At 47.9% G+C, this 26876-nt stretch overlaps 1 protein-coding gene across 3 annotated transcripts in view; it reads left to right on the top strand.

Annotated features, from left to right (window-relative positions):
- The window catches only part of CLIP2 (CAP-Gly domain containing linker protein 2), an 82496-nt gene that overhangs the window by 19071 nt on the left and 36549 nt on the right, over positions 1-26876 (top strand). For all 3 annotated transcript variants that reach the window (XR_008467797.1, XM_054209740.1, XM_054209741.1), the window contains exon 3: positions 19264-19802. Coding sequence is in view for 2 of the 3 variants with exons in the window: in XM_054209740.1 (XP_054065715.1) it covers positions 19264-19802 (539 nt within the window). In the remaining variant the exon portion in view is untranslated. The remainder of the gene's footprint in view (positions 1-19263; positions 19803-26876) is intronic.

Consider the following 26876-nt stretch of genomic DNA (forward strand, 5'->3'; position numbering starts at 1 on the left):
GATGGAGAAGGGGAGAAGTCTTGGGATGGTGGGTTGGTGCCGTGCTGTGACCTGAACTGCTGCTTCTCTGTCCCTTGGGATGGGGCCACAAAGATGCTGCAGGGTCCGGAGCCCCTCTGCTGTGAGGACAGGCTGAGAGAGCTGGGGGGGTTCAGCCTGGAGAAGAGAAGGCTCCGGGGAGACCTTCCAGCCCCTTCCAGAATGTGAAGGGGGCCCACAAGAAAGCTGGAGAGAGATGTTTTACAAGGGCGTGTAGTGTTAGGATGAGGGATAATGGTTTCAAACTGGAAGAGGGTAGATTTAGATTAGATATTGGGATGAAATTCTTTGCTGTGAGGGGGGTGAGCCCCTGGCCCAGGTTGCCCAGAGAAGCTGTGGCTGCCCCATCCCTGGAGGGGTTCAAGGCCAGGTTGGACGGGGCTTGGAGCAACCTGGGCTGGTGGGAGGTGTCCCTGCCCAGGGCAGGGGGTGGCACTGGGTGGGCTTCAAGGTCCCTTCCAACCTAAACCATTCTATGGTGCAGGGGGCTTTGCTGGAGCCGTCACAATACTGAGCTGTTCCTACCTGGAAGGTGAGAACAGAGCACAACGGGTCTGTTTACCCAGCATGTGCTCGGTGGATGGCTGCGATAGGGCTTGTAGCATCGTCTTTGACAGCATCCTTAGTGTCATCTTCTTGCTCTGTCCCCTGCACAAGAGCTACCACCGTGTCTATGCATGGCCTGCACCTGTTCTTCCTCCTGCAAATCCTTCCGAAGGCCTGGCCAGCCCCTTGCTGCCTCTTGCTCATCTCCTTTCCAATGATAATCTGAAGTGGTGAGCAAAGTGTGCATCCCAAAATCCTGCCAATGTGCCTCTTTGCCTCTCCCTGAGAGCAGCAGCATCTGTGCTGGCTGTGGGGCCCGCCACAGCACAGACAATCGTGGGATTCAGCCTTCGGCAGGGAGAAACTCCAAGAAAGTACTCTTTTTTTTTTTTTTTTTTTTTTTCCAGTCAAAGTGGCTGAATTCTATTTCAGAGCCAAATGTCCACATCACTAAAATCCTAACCACAGCAGGCACTGAAGTAAACTTTGAGGATACCTGCAGCCAAAGGATCTGGTGGTGGATGGTCCTGGAGACTGCATTTCATTACCTTTCCAGGGATTAATCAGGTGTGAGACACAGGAGGATGATGGAGCTTTGCCACATCCTCCCTAGTCTGTCTTGCTGACCTGCATCACTCAGCCTCTGGCCTCCGAGTGCATCACTGCCGTTAATTCGCGGCAGTGCTGATAACCCAGCTTTCTCAGGAGGAGGTAGCTGTATGCTGTTAGATCTGGTGGTGTGCGGTCAGCACTGAGGGCTTTTCCCAGTGTCACGGTGTTGGGGCCTTTCTAACGTACAGAGGGACAATGGCAGAGACGGAGAGGCTGTGAAAATAATTTTCTTTTGTGTGTTTACTCTGAATACTGCAAAGGTCTTTTTCTGCTTTTCCTCCCTCTTCTGTCACTGTCCAGGAAAGTGCTCTCGTGTGATATACAGGGTGGAAGAATCATCTAAAGATACCAAGCTTTACATCAGGTCTTCAAAAGTTGCATGAAGGAGGCTGTACGTAAGGCATTGCAGAAACCATGAGCTCCGTGCTGTCTTTGAACACCGGCACGAGCTCTGTGAGCTGGCTGTGCACTGAGAGTGCTGCTGGGAGACTGTCGGGGTGTGCCTGGCTCCAGGGGTATCTCGGGGTACTGGATTTTTCTGAACTCATGTGTTGCCTCCCCACTTAACTGCCTCTTGCCAGAAATACCAAAAGAGACTTCTCCATTTTCATAGGCATTTGGTGACCCACCTAAGCCCTGCAGCTTGACAGAGGAAAACCACGGTGCTTTGGATTACAAAATGCAGAGCTGCAACATCGCAGCTCTTCTTGAATTTGCTACCTTGTGGGCAGACAGAAAGCTCAAAAGCTTGAAATATAGTTGCAAAAGAAAATGATAAATCTAATAAAATACAGAATTAAACTGTAACAACGTATGGGCTGTTGGCTCTGAGCTGTCTGTTGGCTGTGGTAGACTGGGGCTGGCTCAGAAAGACGCTGCATCTAGGTTATATCTTCCAGACTGGGCGTCAAAAGAAGGTGCTTGTTCTGCAGTTGCACAAGAGAGTTGTCAGAGAGCCATTAGATGCAAATGAATTTTGGAAGGCTTCACTTTCTTCCTCCTACCCTCCCATAAAATGGTCAGTCTTGTCTGCAAAAGTACAAGTAGAAGTACTTTGCTTTAGCCTTAGCCTGGAATACAGAAAAATGTTTTGGTTTCTTTGTTCTTTTTTCCCCCACACTCTGTTCATATTCTTTTGTAGAAAGTCAAGTGTCTCTCATCTCTGTTCCTTTCCCAGGCAGTGGAGATGTACCCTCATGGAAGTGTTAAACACTTCCATGTACTCTTGATAACTTGCATCTTATGTAGCAGAAAAGAGGATTGATGCAGATGTGCGATGCTGGGTGTATAATTTCATGATTCATGGCTTTAGGTTTCCACAGAGACCACATATGATATCATCATAGTGTGTGTGACAAGCTGGCTCAGTATATCCAAGTTCTTTTTCCTGAAAACTTATTCAGAGCCCCTGTTTCTTACCAGGTCGTGGAGTGTCCTCTTTGAACAGGAGTGGAGCGTTATTGTGTCTCCTATGTGAGCTGGCACTTTCAAAGACCCATGAGGTGTAAGGGCATTTTGTGGGCTACTTTGGGGTAGGTGCATTGGCTTGTTGTGGGCTTGGGTTTTTTGTGAAGGAGAGCTGAAATGGTCATTTCCACTGACAGTCAGTGGGGGACTGGCACCTGACATGGATTCTTGGAAATCATTAGCCTCAATGAGTGGTGTCCACATCGACTATACCCCCTCCCTTCTCTGCCATAAAGCTGGAACAATGGAAAAAATAAGTTCTTTTGCTTTGTGGTAACTATTTTCCTTGAAACCAGACTGAAAATTCGTCTTTAGCTGTCTCAGCAGAGGATTTCCCACAAATCCGTTGGCTGATTTCCTGCGCTTCAAGTAAGGAAAGTTACTGCTCTCAATCCTGTGTGCAAGAGAGGTTTCTGTGCAGAAGGCGTGGGTTGCTGGTAAAGGGCTCAATGCAACGTTTGGATTTCTCATTACTTACAAAGCTCATATGTCTTGGTTTCTTTCCCACTCTCCTCCTGGAAAAGCCTGCTTTTGCCTGGAGTTGCAAGATGGAGAGAGAATGGAAGCTGTGATGAATGGGTCCACACAGCCCTCCCAGCTGGTGGAACAGGTGAAAGCTGCTGGGAAGGGAAGCGCTCGCATTTCAGAGGGGTTTTTGTCTGCACAGAGCAGCATTAGAGTAAGTTGGTTAGAGGAGAAAGTCTTGCCTTTCACACTGCATTTTGCTGTCAGCTGGCTCTGGCGTTCGTTTGCAGTGCTTGTTATGGTTCTTAAATCTCTCCTTCAATTAAAGGATTCTGGCAGAAGGGCGAGAAAAAAAAATGAAAATTAGTATTTGCAGATGGAGCTGGGCAACACTGGGACTTCAGCGCTGCAGGCAAAAAAGCCCCAACCTGCTACGTTTTCTGTGAAACTGAAACGCATCCAGTCTCAATCCATCCCAGATCTTGAATTTTACAGATGGATCCCGTCTTTCTGAATGGGCAGGTGTGAGTATCTGGGACCCGAATATCGTATTTAGGCATGGCTATGAGTATCAGAACTGTTTTTCAGCGGGTGCCCAGTTTTATTGCCAAAAAAACATGCTTTCATAGCTAAACTACACAGCATTGCTAGGAGCCTGGGAATGCCTTCACATTTTCATAGAAGTGTACATACATTATTTTTGATGAAAAATAAATGCACAGAGCTATTAATATTTGCTGGCATAATGTCCACCTTTGCAAACATTGCATGACTCTCTTGTTCACTGAAAGTAAAAGTGGAGTGGAACTCTCACAGGGACATTAAAGAGCACTAGATGACTCCATAGAGTAATTAACTAAGTATGTTGTAATGAGGGTTTTATAAGCCTGAGCTGTGCTAGTTATTGGGGTAGTTAGTGGCTGTTGGTTTCTGGTTCCTAGTCAGCTGGGGCTGGTTACGTCCTGGGGCACGGTTCCTGTGTGCTGAAGGGATGAGCTTGACGTTGTTGAGGGCTGGGTTCAGGTGGGGTGATGTTCTGCTGGGATGGGTTTGCTGGTGAAGTCCCTGAGTTTGCACTAGGTGGGACGCGTGATCGGAGCCATCCCTCCAACCTGAGCGGGATCAGTCGCTCCTGGCATCGGAGAATGCGGAGAAAAGGCCAACAGAGGGTCGACCAGACTGGACTCCACGGGTTATACCCCAGGTCCCTTTGCTCAATTGAAGGAGGCTTCCTGTGAAAATCATGTGGTGTAATCTTTTTATCGGGGTTGAACTGGGTTTTGAGTCTTCTGGGGGGGGTGGAGTTAACTTTGTCTCCTGATTTGTTTTCTAGAAATGCAGCTGCCTTCTGAGGGCTGCTTCTAATTTCAGAGACTCAGCAATTCTATACAGAAAAGATTCTTCACGTACATCTAGGCCCCATCATTAGTGAGCTATGCCTGCGTGAATTCTGCCCGAGGAGTGTAAATCTCACCACCACCATAGCTGCTCTGTAAAATCGGTGCCTTGCTCTTACCTTCCTCAGTGGGAAATCTTCATTCTTTTCTATTTATCTGCAACAGGATTAACAGCAGCATCTTGGTAAATTAACTTGGAAATCAGTTTTTTGTCCTTAAATTTTCCCAGGATTTTGTTGGGGTAAATTGGCTGGATGCGTAGCAATAAGAAGTAATTTCTGTTGCCTCTGGGATTATTTTGCAGTAAACCAGAGGGAGGTAAGGTGTCCTTGATGAGGGATTCATGCCTCAGTAATAAGAGAGAACTTGGGTAGCTTATTCTCAAGTAATCGTTGATGGTTTGGCAGTGTCTTAACAGGCTTTTTTTATTAAGCTGCAAGAAATATTGCTGAAGCTGCCTGGTTTTGTATCAATCTACTAATTCTCATTCCCAAATAAATATGAAAGACACTAAACTACTGTTTTGTCTGAAACAAAAGAAATGGGATTGTAGTGGCCGGAGCAGCTGATTGACTGCCGCAGACATAGGGAGCTAATTCTTGTCTATTCAAAGGCTTTGTGGCTCATGATAAATATTAACTTGTGGTGTTGTGCACTGGCGGATTGAGAGAAAGACCCCACGTCGTGAGGCCAGAGGCTGCTATTATTTCTAGCAAACATTTGTTTTTTGCCATTTTGCTTCAGGCCTCACGCGGCGCTCGGTATTGTCAGCTCTCATCCGAGCACTGTCCTCAGTTACATCCACACTGCAAGCGTGAGGATATTCCTCAAGTCACGTCAGTGATCATTGCTGGAAATGCATCGTCGGTGTCTGTGAGGAGGCTTGATTAGGTCTTGCTTTATCTTAACGGGTCTGCGTGCGCAGCGTCGTCAGTTCCCAGGGGAATTGCGCAGTGCCAAGGAGCGTGTTTGAGGATCAAACGCCTCCTGATTACTATGGTATCAGCAGATTATCTAGAAACTAGTAGTAACAGTTTAGGGTATCCACGTACACACAGTCGTCTGTTCAAGAAGTTATCGGATATCTGAAAGAAAACAAGAGTGTGTTTTCAAGGGCTGCCCAGGAAAAAACTGCAAATGAGAGTTGCTGGTTTGCTGATTTAGGGTTGATGTACAGCTGAAATGGAGAAGTGATGCTGGGAGAGGAACCGCGGTGGCTGATGGTCAGCGCAGCCGAGGCGTGGGAACTGCGGCAACCGCCGGAGAATCTTTGCTGAGTGATCGTTAGAGGCTGAGTGTGTTATTTCGTCATTACTGCGGGGTGACTGAAGGGCCCTGTCCGTAGGTCACGGTGCTCTCGTGAGACCCTGTGCCTTTGCTTCTCGTCCCTGCTGCCTATCCAGAAGCCAAACGCTTTCCGGCATGGTTGTGGACCAATCATTTGACTATTTACATAGGGCTTGTATTCAGCTCGCGTGTCCCTTTCATGAGTCGCTCTGTCTGCCACCCTGCAGTCTGAAATACGTTTTGTACTGGGTTTTCTAGGGAGTTTTTGGGGGTGGTGGTTCCCCCACCCCTTCTGTTTCCCCTCTTGAAGAGGGAAAGGACCTTTGGCAACATTCCTCTCCCAAGGAGAGGTGGTTTGGCGCATTGCGAGCAATATAAGAGGGCATTGAATCAATCTTGATTTAATCAGCTTTACAGGTGGCATCTGGAGACAACCGGGAGTCTGATTTTAAGTGTCTTAATCATTAGATGCTCTTAGAAGGATTTGATATTGTTAATCCTTAATATTCAGCTCACTCATTGTAGAAGGAGATGCAAGCACACGCTGAAGGCATATGGAGGTCAGACGCCCTCCTGCTCTCTCTGTCTGTAGCTCCTCGCAGAACAGCGGGGAAAGAAAATCTGCTTCCCACAGATGTCAGCTTATGGTGGTTTGAATGTAATGAACCAACTCCTATTCAGCCGGGCTGGTGCAAGTCCGCAGTAACATTGGTACGCTTGCAGTTACACCCATTGGAGTAAAGGTGCGGCTTCAGGGCAGAGTCAGCTCCTGCATGTTCTGCTTCAGACAATTGAACTAAGCCTGCAAGAGCAGATTAATCATTAGAGGCCTGAGCCAATATTCATCGAAATCAAAGGAAAGATTCCCTTTGGCATGGATGGATTTGGGATGAGAATCCATAGGATTACAGCGGCATCAGACTGTTGCTACATAGTATTGGCTGTTGGTTGGATTTAACTGTCACACACTGACCCTGCACATGAGCATCCTCCTTCCAAGCAGCTGAATGGGTGAACTGGTCTGCACAAAACCCTTAAAATACTTGGAAAAACTGATATTTTTCTCTATTTATTTTGGGTTCAGTAGGATATTTACTTACTTTTTTTATAAAGATGCTAGAAACTAATATCCCCTTAGAAGAAAGGAATTGTTTTTTATGCGATAGTGAGGTCTGTAAGGAAAAGTCATGTACGACAATACTCATTATAAAATCATAAGAGTTGTCAAAGCTGGGCTGTGTGGCTTAAGCAGCTCCATTCAGAACACAGTTGATGGTCTCCCTACTACAAAATGTGGCTGTTCCTGCAGTGCTGTTTTCCAGCAGAGTAATGTGTGTGCCGTGTGCCGTGCCTGGGTCGGGGATGGCCTGGAGGATGCGGCAGAGCGCTTTACTCCCACAGTCTTGTTTACAGAATTCTTTGTAAGAAAGGAAATATTTGTGCGTGGGGATTTTACGGGGTTGTAGAGGAAGGCAGAGACAGACTTTGCTGCGAGAACCTCTTAAAAACCAAGCCTATACCAAGAATTCAGGAGTTGCTTTGTGCAATCCAGTGCAGTGCCAGTGCTGTCATTCGCAGGGCGCAGTTAGGCAGGCGTTAGCTGCTGCTCCAGGAGTATTCCCAAGCTGCTTTATGAATTCCTACCAAGCACGAGCTGTAAATCATTCCCACTTTCTGTAATTATGTGCCTGCTATGCACATATGAAACCTCTGTTCTAGACACTCCGAATGCTTCACCACCACCTATGAAGCCTGGGGCTCTGAGGTAGGTGAGTATTTTCCATGCTTTAATACACAAGACAACTTGGAGAACTTAACCGGGTCTTGCCCTGTGTCATCCTGTGAGTCAGAGGTGAAAGTGGAAGAGTTATCCTGGCCAGCAGGTTTTTCTGGCCTCTTGCCCTCCCGGTCCTGGCACCAGGAGCAGCAGCTTCCCCCTCTGACGCCGCTTCCCGTAGTCCTTTTCATTGACTGAGGTGCTGCGTCTGTAAGCGTTAGTGCATCTGTAATTTGGCTGAGGGTACACGGACATTGAGCCCTGCACTCGGGGTGTGCTTGTCTTATTTCACCCTTAAATCCCTACAGTAGTTTAGGATTCACATCACCGAAGATGATGGGAGCCTTATGTATGGCCGTATAATTTATTTCACAGAATTGCTTATTGCAGAATATTATATTTGGAGGTATTTGCTCAAAAAAACCTGTCAGAAAGTAGAAAGGCTTGATGTAGACCTTGTGCAAAAAAATTTCAAATTGGGAATGCATGATGTCAAGAAAATCCTGACCCAAAAAAAAGTGCTTGGAGGCTTCATCCTCACTCAGTGACTGCTGCCCTGGACAGGTGTGTTCAGAGGATAAAAGCTTAAAACTGATCATCTGATGAAGTTCTGAGGAAGGGATAAAAGAGAGAGGGGTAGTTCACATTAGACATCCACTGCACATAGGTGATTTGGATTTTCTGCAAATAGTGCCTGTTCGTGTACAGCTCATTGCCTTTTCAATTGGGTACTTAGCTGTTTAAGCCAGATATTTGGAATAAAGTAGATGACTCAGTGTTAATCTGCTCTCAAATATCCTTTTTATAAGATTAGGCAAAACAAACAGCCCAACAAACTCTGCATTCTGCATAGCGTGGATCTGTGTACAATCAGGCTATTGTGTGACCTTCGCAGGAGATGTATAGTCTGCGCGATCTGGGCATGGATGTATGGCTGCAAAAATAAATGGCCGATGAAGTAATGAGTCAAAGCTGTGTTTCAGCAGAGTGCAGCCCTAGGGTTGTGCAGAAGTTGGTTTGGCAGTTAAGGGATGTTGGTCTTTACCTCTCCTACGGTTCCCCTGGGATCCTGGGGATGCTGCAGATGGCTCCTAACGCGTCCCTCTTTCAGGCAAGGCGGATGGATGATTCAGAGGGATGGTGTAATTGTATTGCTGTAGTGTTTCTACTGAGAAGGGGAAAACCTCCATAGAAGACAGAAAGCACGATCCTTTCTGCTGCCACCATCCCAGTGCTTCAATTAACAGTGGTTTAACTCTGCTGTCCGCCAGGATAGCTGGTTACACTGAAACCAGGCCTCTCTTAGCACGCTGATAGGGCGCTAATCAAGCATCCTCCTTTGTCATTACATCTCGGGTGTTAAATTTTTGGTATTCTTTCTGCCAAGACTAGCTGCAGACAGGGCATGAGAAAGCACCTTTCACAGCTGCAGGCTGTGAGCTCTTGCAAAGAGCGATCACTGTGAAGATTAGCCCAACTCCTGCCAGAGGGAAGCAGAGCAAGGTAACATTGGAAACTCAGAGAAAAGCTTGTGCTTGTACTTAGGAAATGTTTCTGAGGTTCAGCAGGTAGAAATGAGAAGTTGTTATCACTCGAGAGAAAGGGTAGGGAAGACCTTACTGATGTGGTCTATTGCGATGTGTCTAGCCCTTCCCATGGGGCAGACCTCCCCGGTGTCACCAGAGCTCTCATAGCCTGAGCTTGCACCTTCCAGCTGTGCAAATGCCCCCCTGGTTTGGATTAAAGGACGCTTGAAGCTTGAGCTGGGGGTACGTGGGCCTCTGAAGTGCTGCTGGTCCTGAGCTGCAGTGCAGCAGGAGCACAGGGACGGGCAGCATGGCTCATCAGCTGTCACGCCAGGCAAAATGCTGTGCTACAGTAGAGCTCATCTGACTTGGATGGGGTAACAGATCATCTGAGCGCTGCAAGGATCTAAGAGAGGGCTATAATGCTTGTTTTATAGCTGGAGTAAGTACTATGCCCAAAGGCAGTCTCTGACAAAGTCAGAGATGAGCTAGTCTCCGTCCTGGTCATTTAACCGGCCTTCCCCTGGCTTGGTAGCTGTACAGCCACTCTGCTTGTGCACGGCTGCTCAGGTTATGTCCCGTGAGTAAATATCTGGAGTTACGCGCACACAGCAACTTCTCCTGCATCGCATTCCTGGTACAGACTGTTGTTCTTGGAGCTGCTGATCTCTTGGTCGGGCTCCAGTCTGATCATAAAGTAGTAATTACTCTCTTGATGGACCAAGGCTATTTTTTGGTACCTTCTTTTCTACGTTTTATTTGGTAGTGAGCTAATTCCATCATTTCTGAGTGAATACGTCAATGGCCTTTCTATGTGCACCTGCTTGAGCAACATCCTGCTTGGCTGCTCGTCTCTTTCAGTGATTCTCGTTAGTGCCGTAGCTGGTTAGGAACGGCACCAGTGTCCGTCCGAGTGGGTTTTATGTGGGAATGATGCCCGAGCAAAAATCCTACACTTAAAAAGGCTGGGAAATTTCAAAACCCTGCTGCTTGATCGCTTTTCTGGTGGAGAGAAAGCACTATGCTTTGCTTGGCTGCTCTTTACAATGTTTGGTACTCAAGATGAATTTCTCCAGTTCAGAAGGTGTCCTGAGACTGCTCCTCTCTCTGTGCTAGTGCCAGTGCTCTGCCTGGGAAATCGTTTATAAATGTCTCATTAAAGACCTGTGTCTGCCTCCTTTTCTTTCTTTTTGTCATCGGATCAGCTCACTGAGAGCAGCTGTCTTCGCTTCCGTAATAGCGGCCCCAAAACCGCGCTTGTGCCTTACAGATTCCCACAGCCTAAGAAACCGCGGACAACTGTGCACGTACGTATGTGCCAGGTTTTGCAGCCATGGCAGGTTTAGATCCCACTGGTTCCCAAGCTTTTTCCGTGCTTCTTTGAAAAGAAGAGACTCTAAGAAGTTAGCTTTGTGCTGGATGTATAAAGAAGCTGAACATATGGTGTGATTACAGCTATGCAGCCGGGGAGGCGTGTGAGTGCGTGCTGGTGGCTGGAGGGGAGGCTGTGTTTCGCGGCGTGTCGCTTGGGCTGCTGGAAGGAAGCTCACCCTGCGGGGCAGGAGCCGTCCCTGTGAGTGTATCTCCCCTGGTTGGCGTTCTCGGGGCTGTCTCATGGGTTACCACTGTACCGGGCTGCTTTCTAACGCTCCTTTCTGTCCTTAAGTCTTTCAGTAGTTGCAGTGGTCTGGGAAGGTAACCCAGTTTGGATATGGGGCTGGTGAGACAGGACTCACTGAATATTTACAGCTAAGGCTTTGTTTAAATGGAAAAATATATCCTCTAGTTAGAATAAGCTATGGTGAACAAAGTAAATAATGCTTTGAAGTGTAGTATTCTCTAACTGAAGTGATTTTATTATTTATTTACAAAAGAACGAAGCCTGTATTATTCTGTAATGCACGAGGGGTTACTTTAATGTAGTACTATTTTTTTCAAATGTGTCTGTGACTTATTTCTAGAGACTGGGGGTGGCACAAGCTGGAGAGAAAGGCATGGGTGCTTCTTTTTGTCAAACCTGAAACACCCTTCAAACTGTGGGATTTTTGTTTTCGTTATTTTCTGGGAAAACAGGATGCTGCTCCAGAGCTGTGAGAGATGGGTCCTGTTTTCAGACTGGAAAATGTTGAATAGGGTATTGAAACATGAATGCTGCAAGAATATACTTATGGTTTTAAAAATAATAATTATGTAAAAATTAAGACTGTAATCTTGAGATGAATAGATCCATCCATATGCTGCAAGTTAATTATCCCTCAGTGAAAGAAATCTTGTGCTTTTTCTACTAGTCGCTCGCCTCCCCAGTGCCCTGTGCTGCCAAAACCTATCTGCTTTGCATATTTTGTTGAATACCATTGTTTATTTGAAAAACTTAAAATCCTCACACATAACAAATATATATCTTTGCTGTTTGTTTCCTTGAAGAATTATACTGGATCTAGCGTAGCTGGTAAGCCCCAGGGTCCTCTGTCCCTCCCGTCTCCAGCGGGCACCAAGAATGCACGTCTCGCCCATGGCAGAGCAGATTTTGTACCAGTCTCAGCCTCCTGAATGAGACCTTTATAAGAAAGCCTTTGTTCAGTACGTCTGTTTGAGGTTCAGTGCCCTTCCCAGCTGCCCTTGTGAAGACAAATATCTGCCTCAATGGGCATCTCCTGGCTTTCTGTGCAAAGCAACTTTGCAGTGGTTTTCATTTGCTTTTGCTTCATAGTTCTTGTTCGCTTTCTTATTGTCCTCTTTTCCTTCCTCCTCATGGCAGGTTTCTTTCTAGGTATGTCTCCTCTCTTCAAAGCAGCCAGAGCCAGTGATGCTGAACATCTTAATATCACACTGTCAGGTTTATTCCAGGGAACAGCAGGGGCAATAGATTTCCAGGGTGCCAGATGCAGAGCTTTTCTCTGTGCCAGTCATTGCGTTTAAGTCCCTTGGGGTAGGTGATTACAGCACCAACTCTTCAGCTTTGAACTTGCAGAGCTTTCAGTTGTTTCCAAGTCAGCCATAAATCTCTCGGGCTGCTTCCTCCCAGAATGTGCTGCCAGGCATTCGGCTATCGCCTGCAAAGCATTACTTTCTCTCACAGCCACCTCTTCTCTCTCTCTTTCTGCCTTATCCTGCAGCTTGAAAGGGCCGTGATAAATCTTTCAGAAAACAGCTGCTTTGTTGCTGTGCTCCGTAATTTGAATTTGGGTACGGGGGAGTGGGCTGGCTTTCACTTGATTGCCAGCAATGTCATGTTTATGTAATCCAAGCTGCTTTGAGACGCTCCTGTCCCTGTGTGGGAACCTAGAAATAGATGTAGTGAGGCCTCACCGTCACCGAGCCCTTCTCTCTTTTGAGAGCCCATGAGCCTGTGCGGCTGCTGCTGCCAAATCATTGAATGGTTAGAGTTGGAAGGGACCTTAAAGGCCACCCAGTGGCACCCCCTGCCCTGGGCAGGGACACCTCCCACCAGCCCAGGTTGCTCCAAGCCCCGTCCAACCTGGCCTTGAACCCCTCCAGGGATGGGGCAGCCACAGCTTCTCTGGGCACCCTGGGCCAGGGGCTCACCGCCCTCACAGCAAAGAATTCCTTCCTCAGATCTCATCTCAATCTCCCCTCTTTCAGTCTAAAACTATTAGCCTTTGTCCTATCAAATGAAGCCCTGTCTCCCTGCCCACGCAGGTGGCAGCTCCTGGAGATGCAGCAGGTTGTTCCTCCTTGTCTGTTGCCCAGTAGACCATCTGCTGTAGTTGACAGGGACTGAGGCGTTGACAATGGATGCTCTGGACTGTCCTTCATTCCCCTTTCTGTAGGGGAAGCTCTGATCAGCTCTGCTGTCCATCATGTAGTGGATTTCTGTAGTGTTATGCTTGGAGGTGAAGTGGTGTTGCGGACCCAGAGAAGCTTACGATAATTGCAATGTAAGAGCAATGGGTAAAAACCACAGAGCCAGGAGGTGGTACTTGGCTGTAGAGGCGACACACTGCTATTCTACATCTCTGACTCTTACTGGAGGGTGGTGGTCTGTTGAGTGGGAAAGTATCATCCACCACAAGTGTGTGGTGCCCTGAGTACAGCCTGAACAGGGGCCGTATCTGATGTCCCAGCTGAGACCATGTCCCTGCGTCATCACCTGAGCACTGAACCGCGCAGAGAGCCAGGCTGCTCTCATGCATCTTAGGCTTGTACGCAGTCCTTGTGGCAGTAAAAACATGCGTTATTCCTTTTAGCTGCTGCCCCTGTGACCAGCAGTGGGGTTTTCCAGCTGACAAAATCTCTTGCCTTCAAATGGGCATTACGATCCCCTGGTCACGGGACTGTCCTGAAGCCCTGCCCGGACTGGGAGGCAGCAGAGCTAGTACTGGAGTTTTCTGACTAGTTTGTTTGGTTGCAGGGCTGCACATCGAGAGATGCTCACGAGCTGCAAGGCATGCTGCCCTGTCACAGGTTAGTGACATCTACAGCATGGGCCAGTGAGATGAGGATGTAGTGTCTTCAGGTCCTGTGACAGTGATGCTTCTGCCAGGCTGGTACGGCTTCTCTTGCTGGCTAGTGGATGAGAAGCTTATTGATTGCCACGGAGTGGGACCGTACAGGCAATTCTGTGCTGTGTGTAAGGCTGTCTGGTGATGTGGTGGGATTTGAGGGTAAAAGAAACCTCTGAAAATTAAAATGGAGAAGGAAAAAGACCTCTCCTGGGGGCAATGTAAAGCTCTTTTGTAAATTTCATGTGTTTTCTCACTTCTGCCTCCCTTCCTGGCATGAAACACTACTCTGGTATATCTCCTTTTTCCCCCTTTTTTTCCTCTTTCTTTTAAATCTAATGTGCCTCCATTTTATCAATTAACTGCCTGTCTCCTGATTCCCATGGCAACGCCACAGGCTGTTGCATTTCTGATTTCTTTGGCAGTTGGGGTGCCTGGCATGTGGCTCGGGAGCAGTAATGTTACAAAAGGGTTCTGCAGGGAGTAGGAAACACACGGGCAACACTCACTATGCACCGCTTCTCAGGCTGAACTATTTGTCTCTTCCTCTCCCTCCTCCCATTCAGAACAAGTTTCCTTCCCCCTTTGTTTCAATGGCTCGGTGATAAGAAATGAGCAACTGAAGTGCTGTGGGAGGTCGAAAGATGTGGAGGGAGTGAGCGGATGCATGGTTTCACCGGACGTGGATGGCACTTAAACATAGCATGAGGCTGAGCATCTCATCGGGGGTCCTGCAGAGGTTGTTCCTGCTGATGCTGCAGAGCAAGTGCTCTGTTCCTCCTGCTTCAACTTTCAGAGCTTGTTTGAAGGGAGGTTTCTTGCTCCATAGCCTTACAAAGCTGTCTCTCCGCCCCTTCCTACAGCAGACGTTTCCAAGAGCTGGAAACGGAAGAGTCCGTCTCCTGTTTGCAGAAGTCCTTGCGCTTCCAGGGATTTCAGACACATGGCTTTCATTGACATGGTAACGAGAGCCATGTGAACAGGCTGAAACTTCAAGTAAAACCTTTAACCTCTCCGGCTCTTGGCTCATAAGAATTTGGTCAGCTCCTGAAGTATCGGTGCCCTGTCAGTGTGGGGTACCCTGTCACCCTGGGCCCCTAAAACTGATGGGACGAGCTTGCAAAAAGGCCCCTAAGCACCAAGTCTGCCGTGGTTGTTATGAATGCGTCATGCATGGGCTTTACAAAAGCTAAAGGGAAAACAGAGATTTAGGCTCGGATAAGATGTTCGTTTAGTGGATGCTGTGTATGACTTTGATTTATAAATTGTTGTTCAGCCCTGAAAGCTGTGACCTACAGGAAGACCATTTAAACCGAAAAGAATGAGCCGGCTAATGAACACAATAGGGTTGTAAAGTTGGAAAGCCCAAGTGGAAGAGATCCTGCTTACTGCTTGTTGTGTCTTGGAGCCTGGTGCCAGCGCGAGGGAGGGAGGGAGGGGCTGCTGTCGCAGTCCTGTCTAGCAAACAGGGTTTGCGTGGGACAGAGCGGCAGAGGGAGATCCTCCTGGACCCAGGAGGAAAGGACTTTCCCCATTGCTGGCTTCCAGGTGAGCTGCTGCGTAATAGTGACATTTAAAGAGTTCGTGTGGCTTCTTGATCAGATAACGGCAGGGTTGGAGTAGGGATAGCCTACGTTTCGTTGGGTTTGTTTCTCTTGCGTAGCTGTGTTCTCAACTTCGTATCTGAGATCTGTACTTTCGCTTTGCTATTAGCGAGCTTCTTAGAACTTGTTGGTGTTTAACTGGCGAGTCTGACTAGAACAAGATTTTTCTTCTCCAGACACAGCAAATCCAAACGACGCAGATATAGACCAGCTCTGTAGGTGCCTTTAAGCTGGAGAAAGCTCAGGAATTCTAGGCACTTGAGTGGCTTTCCCTAAGCTGTAAGAACTGCTTGGGGAGTGGGTAGCTCCAGACGTCAGGTCTTGGAGAGCAGTGCCACCATCTTGTGTCTGTTTTGAGCTATCCTAAGATACTCACGGGGTTGAAGACGAGCCGCTCATCACCACCTTTGGCCTTCTGGAGGGCTGGTGACTCCCGAACGGGGAGGATCACAGCTTAGTCCACTCAGGTCCATCAGACCTGAAGCCAAGAATGGATTTAGCTTGATCATAGGGACTCTTGGCTTCTCTGAAAACCTACTGCACCAAAGCCTGTTAGCTGCACTGTAGGAGAGTTGGTGGCTAAGTTGTTATTGTATGTGTGGATAATGAAGGTCATGTAAAGTATGAGTTTCTACAGCATGGCCATAAAGAAGGTGGTGAATCTTCTGGCAGTTCCTCACATAAATCCTGTCTTTTGAACAATTTGTCTCATGCTGAAGAATAATAACACTTCTGACTGCACTGCTCTGCTCAGGAGCCTCTAATTAGACTGTTTCCCTGAGATGGTATAATTACTGTAGTTTGGCAGCCCTGCCTGTCAGCCAGGCACCTAAAAGGAACCGAGTGTATAAAGTCCTACTAAAATTTTGACTCTATGGGGAACACAACGTTACACCAAGAGTCCAATGAACCGTTCTTCCCCCCCCTAGTCCAAATCAGTTTTTGAAGGTATTTGCTCTTGCAGTGAAATACGGAGAGTCTAGATGTGGTTTTAAATCCTGCTGCGTTGTTTGTTCAGCCCTGGGCAGCCTTCCTGCCTTTCTTTGCTTGAGCTTCACTGCCGAAGGGTTTGCTTACCCCAGCCGCGTTGCAGAGGTGTTTGTGAGAGCTAATGTAACCTGCATCTGGATCGTTAACTAACAGCCCTAATAAAGACTGCTAGTGTGCTGAAACTCAGGCTCCAGTAGGACTAGAAAAACACCTTTGATCTCTTGTGAATACAGATGCAGAGCCCCCCCCCCAAATTTCTGTGCTTGTAGTTCCCTGTTCAGTAAAGTTGAATTCGGCTATTCTGCTTGGCACACTGCATATATCTGTCGCAAACATGTCAGCGGCACAAGATCTGTGTGTTACGGCACTCTGCTGAGCATGAAACCAGGATATAAGTTGTGTTTCTAATTTATTTTTTTCCTTGTACCCATGAAAAGAGAGAGATAGACGTATCGTAGACTTTGTTGGTGATAAACCCCTATAGTCATCTCTTGCTATTAAACGGAAAGAGTCTTTTTAAAATGTAACTTGTTGGTTCCTAATCAAACTGCTTTACTGTCTTGTGCTATTAAGCATTGAAATTAAAATGGTTGCCTTATTTTCTGCTTATGGTTGTCTTTATGGTTCATGGGGACGGACCCCTGTTTCCTCCCCCTGACCCCCCTCCTTTTTTTATTTAAAGTCTTGTGTAAAGCTCAAAAGCTCTAAGCGTCCTTTGGTTTTCAGTTTTTAAGGTGAAACTGGTTCTTGGTTGTAATGCCATGCCCCTAGTGGAGCTCCTTTGGAGACACTGTCTTTTACAAGACTGAGAGTAGGACAAGCTTGAAAGCCAGGCATTTGCCAAAAAACCTAATTAGTTAATGAAGAACATGTGAGACTGAGGAAGCTTTCAGAGCAGGGCCTAAGCGCCAAGAGGAGGCAGCTCCAGGACTGCGGCACATCCCTTTCTCCCGGGGAGCTGGCTCAGCTTTGCTGGGGGCGCTGCGGACTCGGCGGCTGCTGACCTTTTCTATTGGGAATGGTATTTATGCTACTGCACTGTCTGTGCACACCGTGGGATGGGCCTCGAACATGCCCGTTTTGGCTAACTTTCTCAGTCCAGCTCCAGCCCAAGCCTAGTGAGCAGGCTGGAGGTGAGCCTGTTCGTAGGAGTCTGTATGATCGCGATCAACCCCTGCTCTGCCCTAGAGCTGATCAGGTTCAGGCCAGGCAGAGGTACTGCTGTCTTCCAGGAGCCACAAACAAACTGGTGCAATTGTGCCGTAGAGATTTGTCAAAAGTGGAGACTCTGGAGTCGAATGAGAACCAAAGTGTCAATATTAGTCCCTCTTAACGCAGATGGTTTTGCAGAAACTGTAGATTCTTTATACTAGTACTGAAGCACTGGTGCTCTTTGCTTTCCCCTGACATTAGACCTTTAGTGAAGCTTTGAAGTATCTTGGTTTGAGAGCTTTTGTTTTCTTTAGATTTTCTAGGAGCTGAGCCTGATCTGTCAGGCCCATTACTTCTGAAAGAGCCCTAGAAATGGTGCAGGCTGAGCAATAGTGATGGCTGAGGCTGAACCAGTTTCACAGTTCATTTCAGATAAGCATTCAAGTTTGGCTTGTCTCTGCAGCTGCTTAGACTTTTTCTTTGACGGCCTGGTCTGGTAGCAAAGAAAAATTTCTTCCTGTATGTGCTTCAGGCTTTTCTGGTTGGTGGCACCCAGAAATTGCAGCTTGAAGTTTGGCTGAAGAGTCCAGATGGCTTTCATGGAGTGCAGGAGATGTAGGACCAGGTCTCATGCGTACACACCCTACCTCAAGCACGCTCGGGACCTTGGTGCTACCAAGAGCTGAGGATGACTGAAGGTCTAGTTTATATGACTCGCTGGATCTTATTTTGCGAGATTATGTCCCCAATTTCTTGTGTGGTTTCTTTTAGGGCTTTATTTAACCTCCCGCTTTAGCCTTCAGAGAGTTTTAATGAAGTCCATATGTCCTTTCGCTCCCCTGGGGCCTGGGCTGAAAGCCCGAAGTTTGCGATAGGAGTTTGACGCTGGGGTCAGCAAGAGTGGGGTCACTGCTGACTTGTTAGCTTGAGTTGTCTTTGTTCCCCTTCAGATGCCAGTGATATATTTAAGGGCCTCCCTGTGTGTTACAGAGAGTTTGGCCGATCGAGGGTGTGCTGGAGAGTGTGAGCGGGACAGGGAATTTCCGGCATCACCTGCAGTTTTCCTTCTCCCAGCACAAGGAAGCATCACTGGAGCTCTGGCTTCGGCTCGATGGGCTGATGCCGGAATAAGAGTGTTCTTTGCAGGTTTTGTTGAGTTCAGTGCACGCCGTGTCAGCCCCGGGAAGGCTGTGCGTGGAAGGGGTTGTAGATGCTTCCTGTTTATAGATATGCTGTTTGTATTGAACATACCCAGGTGTCTGCTTGCTGCTGGGTCCTGCTCCAGCAAAGGGCATACCGGCAGCTGGGAAAAGTGAGTAATTTGCAACGGCAGCTGCGTGGTCCCGCAGGAGCTATTAGTGCCCTTGGTGGGACTCTCAATGCTTGGACGAACTGTTTGCCTGAATCCAGACACGTGGAGTTCTCATAGCGCTAGGTACTAAAACATCAGTACCTCATTTATTTATTTCTTTTTTATATATATATTTTTTTGGTTTTGGATGAAAGGATGACTTTGGTATCTTTCTTCAAAGCAGCAGTTCATTGGTCTCCTTTTAATCCTGAAGCACTTACCAGCACTCCTGTCTCTTTGAGCTTATTCACATCAGTGCTGCCAGGCAAAATACCCTTTGGTGCTGGGACGGGACGGGGGTAAGCGGGCATTGTAAAGGGGGATGAAGACGTAGGATTTGTTTTTTGTGTTGTGTGCAAGACCTGCAGAAACTGGGCAGCATACAGGGATTTCTGTGCAGATTGCTTTCCTGCCGAGGAAGATGTGTAAGTAACGGGGTCGCCCAGGTTTTAACCTTCACCGAGTGTAAACCTGCAACCCAGGTCACAGTCCCAGATGTTTCCTTTGTGTAAATGCCCTTTCCTGGTGTTTTGGCTGCCTTTTAGGATTTCTCCTCATACCAAAACCTCTTTTCCCTTGATTCACAGGCTCACCTTTACACAAGCAGGGTACCACCTCCACCGCCAGCGCCGAGAAGTCGGGTTCAAAGGTTGCCGAGGTGGGCGATGATTTCCTGGGAGACTTTGTGGTGGGCGAACGTGTCTGGGTAAATGGAGTGAAGCCAGGTGTGATCCAGTATCTTGGGGAGACGCAATTTGCTCCGGGCCAGTGGGCAGGGGTCGTTCTGGATGACCCGGTGGGTAAGAATGACGGCTCTGTCGGTGGAGTACGTTACTTTGAATGCCAGCTGCTGCAGGGGATTTTTACGCGACCGTCCAAGCTGACCCGGCAGCCGGTGGCCGAGGGCTCGGGGAGCGACGCCCCCTCCGTGGACTCCCTGACGGCTCAGAACTTGTCACTGCACTCGGGGACGGCCACACCACCTCTCTCCACTCGCGTCATCCCCCTGCGGGAGAGCGTCCTGAACAGCGCCATGAAGACGGGGAACGAGTCTGGATCTAACCTCTCGGACAGTGGGTCTGTGAAAAAAGGGGAGAAGGACTTACGGCTTGGAGATCGTGTGCTGGTGAGTTGATCGTGGGGCCCCCCTAGAAAGGCAAAGGACAAGGATTTGTCCCCTCCCTGAGTGTTCCTGGTCAGGCTCAGGACAAAACAGGAGGAGGAGAGAGTTGGTGGTGAGGTGTGGGAGAGAGCGTGGCCTTGGAAGGGCATTGAACTGCTGCATTCACTGTTATTTGGGATGCTGTGTCTTCTGGAGACGTGTCTCTCTTGTTCACATTGACGTAAGAGAACATATTCCAGAGTGTTTCTTGTATTGGACAAGTCCTGAGCAGTAGAATGAGGTCAGAGAGAGCAACTCAAACACGGGAGGAAAATAGAAGAAAAATCGTCCATTATTATATTCTAATCCAGTGATACTCCCCATAATGGTGTGTATCGGGGCTTTGGAGGAACTTGAAGCAGTCTTGTTGCATGTGGTCATACATACTCTGCAAGTATTTACAAGAATCTCTCCTAGCCAGTCGCTCCCCTTCTGGTGCTCCAGTTCCTGTATGTTGGATATGACACTAACTCCTTTCCTGTACAGAAGGAAACTTGCCATGAGTTTTACAAAAGGGCAGGACTTCAGGGGTGATCAACTCTACGGATAGATGGGTTCTCCACATCTGATTTCTCCTGTTGTTTGCATTATCTAGAATAGAGCACCTGATGACTTTAAGCCAAAATGCCACACTTGGGCTAAAAATGGCTTACTGGAAGCTTGCCATCAAGCTTGTCACCATTTGTGTCCTAGCAAAGGAGCAGTGCTTTCCGTGGAGGTTTAGAAGGCAAAGAAACATATCGAAACATGGGACAACTGGGTTTAGTTTTGCAGTTCTGTAAGAGAGTTTAGCTTTGTTTAGTGTGTATGATACGTACTGTGCTATCAAATATTGGAAGAGCCGAGCATTTGGGCACAGATCTGTCGTGACTATCCCCAGTAATATCCCTGGAGCTAAAAGATAAAGGTGACTCCGACTGACTGCGATGAGAGCTTGCAGCGGGTTGGGCTTTGCGCATCCTGGGCAATCTGGCTCCCATTTAAAGTTAGCCGTGTAGCGTTTCCTTTTTGGGGCACCTGGTTCCAATACCAAGAGAGGTAGCAGGGACGTGCAGACAGACTTGCCATCTGGTCAATAACAGGCCTTTGGCAGATCTCGGCTCTGCAGCCGATGTGAATCAGGAGGGTGTGCGAGGGGGTAGTGGGTGTCAGAGGCACTCTCAAATCTCCTTTGTGCTCTCAGAGAGCGGGTCTTTCTGCTGGTGATAGCAGCAACCCTCGGGCAGGCTCCACTTCAAGCTCATGGGGTTGATTCCTTTGCTCTCTGCAGACCCACGGCCTCCCCGAGGTGGCTGGGGAGCACCGAGCGGCTGTGATGGGCCACACGTGTCTTCTGAGCCAGAACTTCATGCGGCACAACCTGCTCTGAGGACTTCAGGATCTGTTGTGGCCAAATGTCAGGCATCTCTGGCATTGCAAATATGCTTTTGAAGCTAGCAATGCACTTGCACACTAAAACACTGTTGGGTTGTCCAATCATTTTCACTTTATTTAAATAAAATTTAAAACAATTTTGTTTATTTTCAGAGGAGAAAAAGTGAAGATGGGTTCTGCGTGAGCCCACTGGATATGACACTTAGTAAATCTAGTGTGAACATGAGGGCTTGTAGACCTAGCTGTAAGAAATGAGAAAGTTTTATATTCTCAAACTGCCCCCAAAATGTGCATTGCATTCTGTGTCACAGCAGGAGCTGACAGCTGCTCCAAAGGTTTGTTGCTTGTCTGGCCATAAAATCTATGCTGAACTTGGCTCTGTTCTTTCTGAAGCAGCCAGGCAGTGGGATGGCGTTCTCTGGACTTAGTTGTTTAACCCCTCTCCTCTCCTGGCTGTAAGATCACCGAGGCAGGGTCTGTCCGCTTAATACTCTGCCTACCTCAGTGGGGCCCACGCGGGTTGAGATTTCAGCGTACCTATGCCATACAAACTGTTAGCACCACCTCCTCATAACAACTCCTCTCTTGAGGTGGTTTTGGGGTTGGTTTTGATTAGGGTTTTTTGGGGGGTTTTTTGTTTGGTTTTTTTTGTTTATTTTTAATGAAGGTGCATCCTTAAAAGCCCGCCCTCCCTGCCTGCTGATTTATCCACACCGGATATTATGAGATAAAATTTGTGCTGTGATCTGTTAATGTAATAAATAGCTCCAAAAGAGCAAATCTGGAATGAGCTCAGCATCTCATTGGCTCTAGCAGGAATGCTCAGCTTACAGGAACATCAGGAATTGTTTGCATGCAGTAGTAGAGGTCCAGGAAAAGAGGAGATAATGACAACAAGAAGAAATAATTTGCTGTTATGGTTCAGTGATGTGTGCTTTTGGCTTGGCAGATGGCTTTTTTTTAGTAATGGAGATGTCAGCTAATCATGTTTGGTGTTTGAATACGTAAACAGTAATTCTGGGTTAGAGAATTTGAGGCAACTCAGGTTGAGTAAATCTTTGCTCGTGTCCTCTACGGATTGGTACTGTTTTAGTTGTTTTTATTACTCTCAGTCCATGCTTTTCTGAAAGATTATCTTTTTATTTGAGAATGGCTTTTAGGCAGATGGGATCCACCAAAGGCTCTTCAAGAGGGGGAGGACACGTGTCTTCTGTGACTGCTCAGTGGACGGAGCAGGAGGTCGCAGGGGGCCCTTCCGGGTCTGGAAGGCGGACACCTGGCTGCTCTGCATTCTGGTCGTTTCCTCCCAGTGGTTTTCTTTAACTTCATTAAAGCCCATTATAGCTTGAAGACATTTTTGCTTTGCAATGGCTTTGTTCTGAGACCCTTTCTGACTCTGTAGCAGTTGCGAAAAGTGACTTTTAGCTTTCCATTAGAAGCTTTCCATTAGAAGAATTAGATAATATTTGCCTTTGGCACTTTTTAACTCGGACTTTTTCCCAGAGATGCAAAAATTGCATTAAAGAGATGAAAAACCCACCCTAATATTGTGGAACTCATCTCTTGAAGTCTGGCAAATGAATGTGGAACAATTAACCTTTTCTTTAGTAAGAATGGAGCTTCTCAAAGGGTGATAGTCGCTGGAGTGCTGCTCTTAATGTGAGGCTGGCCTGTTGCCCTTCTCCAGGGAAAGAAAGGATGGAAACAGAGAAGTGCAGTGATTGAGCATTCTCTGTTTGGGAGGAATCTCTGCTGTGTGTTTTTTGCCTAAGAAAATGAATTTTACGTGCTTGGGGGGGAAGGTTTTCTCAGCAGCTGAGCTCATTCCACCCTAGAGGTGGTCGCTTTCTTAAGAATCAGAGAATAGTTTGGATTGGAAGGAACCTTTAAGTGTCATGTAGTCAACCCCTCTGCCATGAGCGGGAACATCTGTAGCTAGATCAGGTTGCTCCAGAAGAAGGATAGGAAGGAGGTGGCTGTTCTCTATGTGTCAGTCTAAATAAAAAATGATTAAAAAAAATAAGTATAAAATTCCTCTTAATAGAGGTATTCTGCCCGTCAGCCATCCTTCTGTCTCCTAACTGGGATGCGCTCTTCAGTACTGAAATGTAGTAATAAGAAGACTACTTAAGGGCCAGATTATACCCCAGTGGCTGATTGACTCTACTGCTGTGGGGTGTTGCCCCTGATACCCTTTGGATGGATTCTGGGTTTGTGGTTTTGCTAGAACTTGCAGGTGGCTGACACCAGAGTCGATGCTGGAAGAGCAGAAGCGGCACTGGCAGGGAGATTGCGACAGACGGGCAGGACTGCTGCGACGGGTGGAATGGACTCTGGGCTCCCCCCAAGCATGCAATTTTAATAATTTTCTCCTTTGTACACCGCAAAGTGTTTTTTGCCTGCGGTGTGTTGCAACCTCTGGCTCCTGGCAAATGACAGAAAATTCTCATGAATAAACTAATCATGTCCTTTTCTTTAGCATCCCCCCTGCACACCCCCGCCCCAGCCCTGCGCTGCCAGCCTGAAGCTGCAGAAAGCTTTTAACCACCTGGGTGAGAAATCATTTCCTTTAGAAGCTCCCCGGCGAGGAGAATTGCAGCCTAAGCCCTTCTCCTTGGGCAGAGACAACCGCTGGCGCTGCTGCCACCAGCTCCCTTTGAGCTATTTCAGTGCCTGAGACCAAAGCCTTGCTCTGTTGCGATGGTGTCTGGAAGAAAGGATCCGTGCTCTTTCTTTTCCCAGTTAACCATCAGAGCTCTCCCGGCTTGCTGGGGTTTTAGAGGTGCAGCAGTGCTCCCGTATGGGCTGTACAGAGCAATCACAAGATGTATTTCCTGATCACAAACCAGGCAGCAAAGAAAGAAGGATCCTATTCTGTAGTTCTACCAAGGTAGTATTTTCAAGGACAGTATTCTGAGTATTTCGTGCCTGCTTTCAGCAGCCAGTGGCCCACAAGGAGACCAGGAATTGCTGTTTCTCTCCTGGGGAACACAGCAGTACAGCAGAGGCCAAGACCTTGCCCGGGAGCGTAGGAATGATGGATGTCCATCCCTGTGGAGGTTTGTGATGGGCAGTGGGACTTGCAGCCTTCCAGCTGTTTGCAGGATTCGAGGGACAGGAAATCATCTAAGTCTCCTAGTCCAAGCGCTTTCCTCACCGCAGAAGATTGTTGCCCTTGTGTGGCGTGAAATACAGCGTGACTGCTGTTCTCACAGGAACAAGTGTTCCCTGTCACGGCAGTGAAACTAAGGGGAAATAAATCGCCCAAAGCAACTGCCCTGCTGCCGCATTAACCCTTTGAGGCTTTTTGTGCGTGCACACACCCTCCTAACCATTCATTTGGGCTGATGTGTTGGCCAGTCCTTGTTTTCTGTGTGCAAGATCTGTCATTAAATAGGAGTTGTAAATGGCCTGTGGTGGAGCAAACTGTATTATTAACGTGGGCGGACTTTGTATCGGAGACAGCCTCGGGAGAGGATGCTGTAATTCTAGGCTTTCCTCTTACACCACATCCCGAGGACATTATTTTCTCAGTGGTGCCTGAAAGATAAATGTGCACAAATGCCTTGCGTCAGCAGCGCTGTCAGCCTCGTCCCTGTGCGACGCTGAGTTGTGCTACGGGGATGGGAAGGCACAGAGACAAGTGGTTGAATTAAAAGAAGCTATAAAAATTCTTGTTGCTTCACATAGGGAGGACTGTCCTGTAATTCCTGGCTGTCTCTCCCGTCGCCCTAAAAGCCAGTTCTGGCATTCACAGATGGCACACTGAGATGAAACTGCTGATGGTCGGGTGCCACCTGAAATACGTTGTATTTACAGACAAACCTGACCGCAGTCCAGATCTCCACCTTACCACCAGCTTGCTGTCAGCTGGGACACAGCCCCAGCACGCGATGGCAGGCCCTTCCCTTGGGTACGCGCGTTTACCCCCTTGTACTTACAGATCGTCATTTCACGTGAGCTGTAATGGCTGGACCCAGACGTCCATGCTGCTGCATAAAGCACCCTCTGTAAATCAACTCTTGTACGATAATCTGCTCCATCAAGGCTTGGAAGAGCCAAATCCTGTCGGTGCTGGGAAGAGCACGTGGGCTAAATCACGTGCAGTGGGGAAACACAGCTTCTACCCCGCTCAGCTCCAGTAGAAATACGCTGCTTGTCTGGGCAGATGAGCTTGGGGGGGAAAAAACCTCACCGTCTTTTCCCCCAAGGGAAAGGATGCGACTTCAGTTTACGTGCTGGCTACAGCCTGCAGCTCAAACTGGAGCAGGCAGCACTTGTCCAATGAAGGTAAGCTCCTATTTCTTGTTAGAAATAAAAAGAATTCGGAGCTTCTTGTAACAAGAATTACTTGTTACATTAACAGTGTAGAGTAAGCTTTTGTGCTGCACGTTACTCTGAGGACCTTCAACTACTTCTAAAGAACGTGTCCGTGTCTGCGCTTTCCCCACCGGCTCCTCCTTTCTCTCCCACGGGCGAGCAGTAGGAGTTTCCCGGCTCCGGCAGGACCCAGCATGAGACGGGGAGCCCTGCAGAGGAGGCATGGCAGTGTCCTGCGCCTGGGCAGTCACTGTTCCCACCTCCACCCTCTGGTCAGCAGCACAGTCTTGTGGAAATGCTTTGGAAAGCAGCTGAGAAAATAAATTTAGATGGCTAAATTAGACTGTTCAGCAGACGGCACAGCATCGTCTCTGTGGCTTGTGCCTGGGGATAGACTAAAGCAGGGATCTGCAGCCACTGCTGACCCCTGAACGGTGTATGACATCGTGGGCAACAGTCCCTGTTGGCCTGAATGACGCTTAGAAGTTCGTTCTTCTTTTCTCCCGGAGCAGCGTGGGAGCGTATTGCAAGCAGCGTGTTGCCCACATGCCCTGGGTTGAGGGCAGCTTTTAGGATGTTCTTGCTGAGAGCAAGAAACTGCTGTGGGCCAAGGAGGGAGGGCGTAAGGGAAAAAGAGCAAACGCAGGCTGGAGGGAGTCAGACTTGCGGCAACCGGATTGAGAATATGGCCTGGTGCTAGTTTGGTAAACTGTTTAAATGATATATTAGCAGCTCTGATGAAGACCATGTCTGGAAGGATTAGCATCATTGTCTTTTCAGCCCTGGGATACTGGTCTGAATCCAATTTTGTCGTTTTGATGAGGAAACCATAGTAAAACATGATGTCAGTGATACTGCAGTTAGCAGGGAAGGCACATGGATGTCCTACGAGTGCATGTTGCTTCTCTGACTCACTGGCCAGGACACAGACCTTTAAAGTATTCCTGGCTTCACTTTGGTGTGAAGGTCAAGCCCAAGAATGTCTCTTGAGACTGTTGGAGATTGTTCGTTGAGGGAAGGCCAGGTCAGGAAGATGGTCTTTAGTCAAAGGCATGAAAAGGGCATCGGAGCCGAGGCAGAGAACTTGAGTCTGGAGCTGAACTTTCCAAGAGATCGGAAGCATGTGGCTCTGAGGCTGCCTGAATCCAGCTGGAGAGGCTGGACCACCATGAGTTTGTTTAAAGTTAATCGTAAGTGTTTGTACCTGAAGGAGATGAACTTGGAATGTTGAGGCTGGTCAAAATACCCTCCAAAACAAAAAGCTTATATCATTATGTCAATACTGTTTCCATTTTTTGGAGCTTCAAGAAAGAGCTATTTTTTGCTGCAGTTTGGTTTGGTTTT

The sequence above is a fragment of the Rissa tridactyla genome, chromosome 7 (genome assembly GCF_028500815.1).
Source record: "Rissa tridactyla isolate bRisTri1 chromosome 7, bRisTri1.patW.cur.20221130, whole genome shotgun sequence".
In the NCBI taxonomy this organism is placed as follows: domain Eukaryota; kingdom Metazoa; phylum Chordata; class Aves; order Charadriiformes; family Laridae; genus Rissa; species Rissa tridactyla.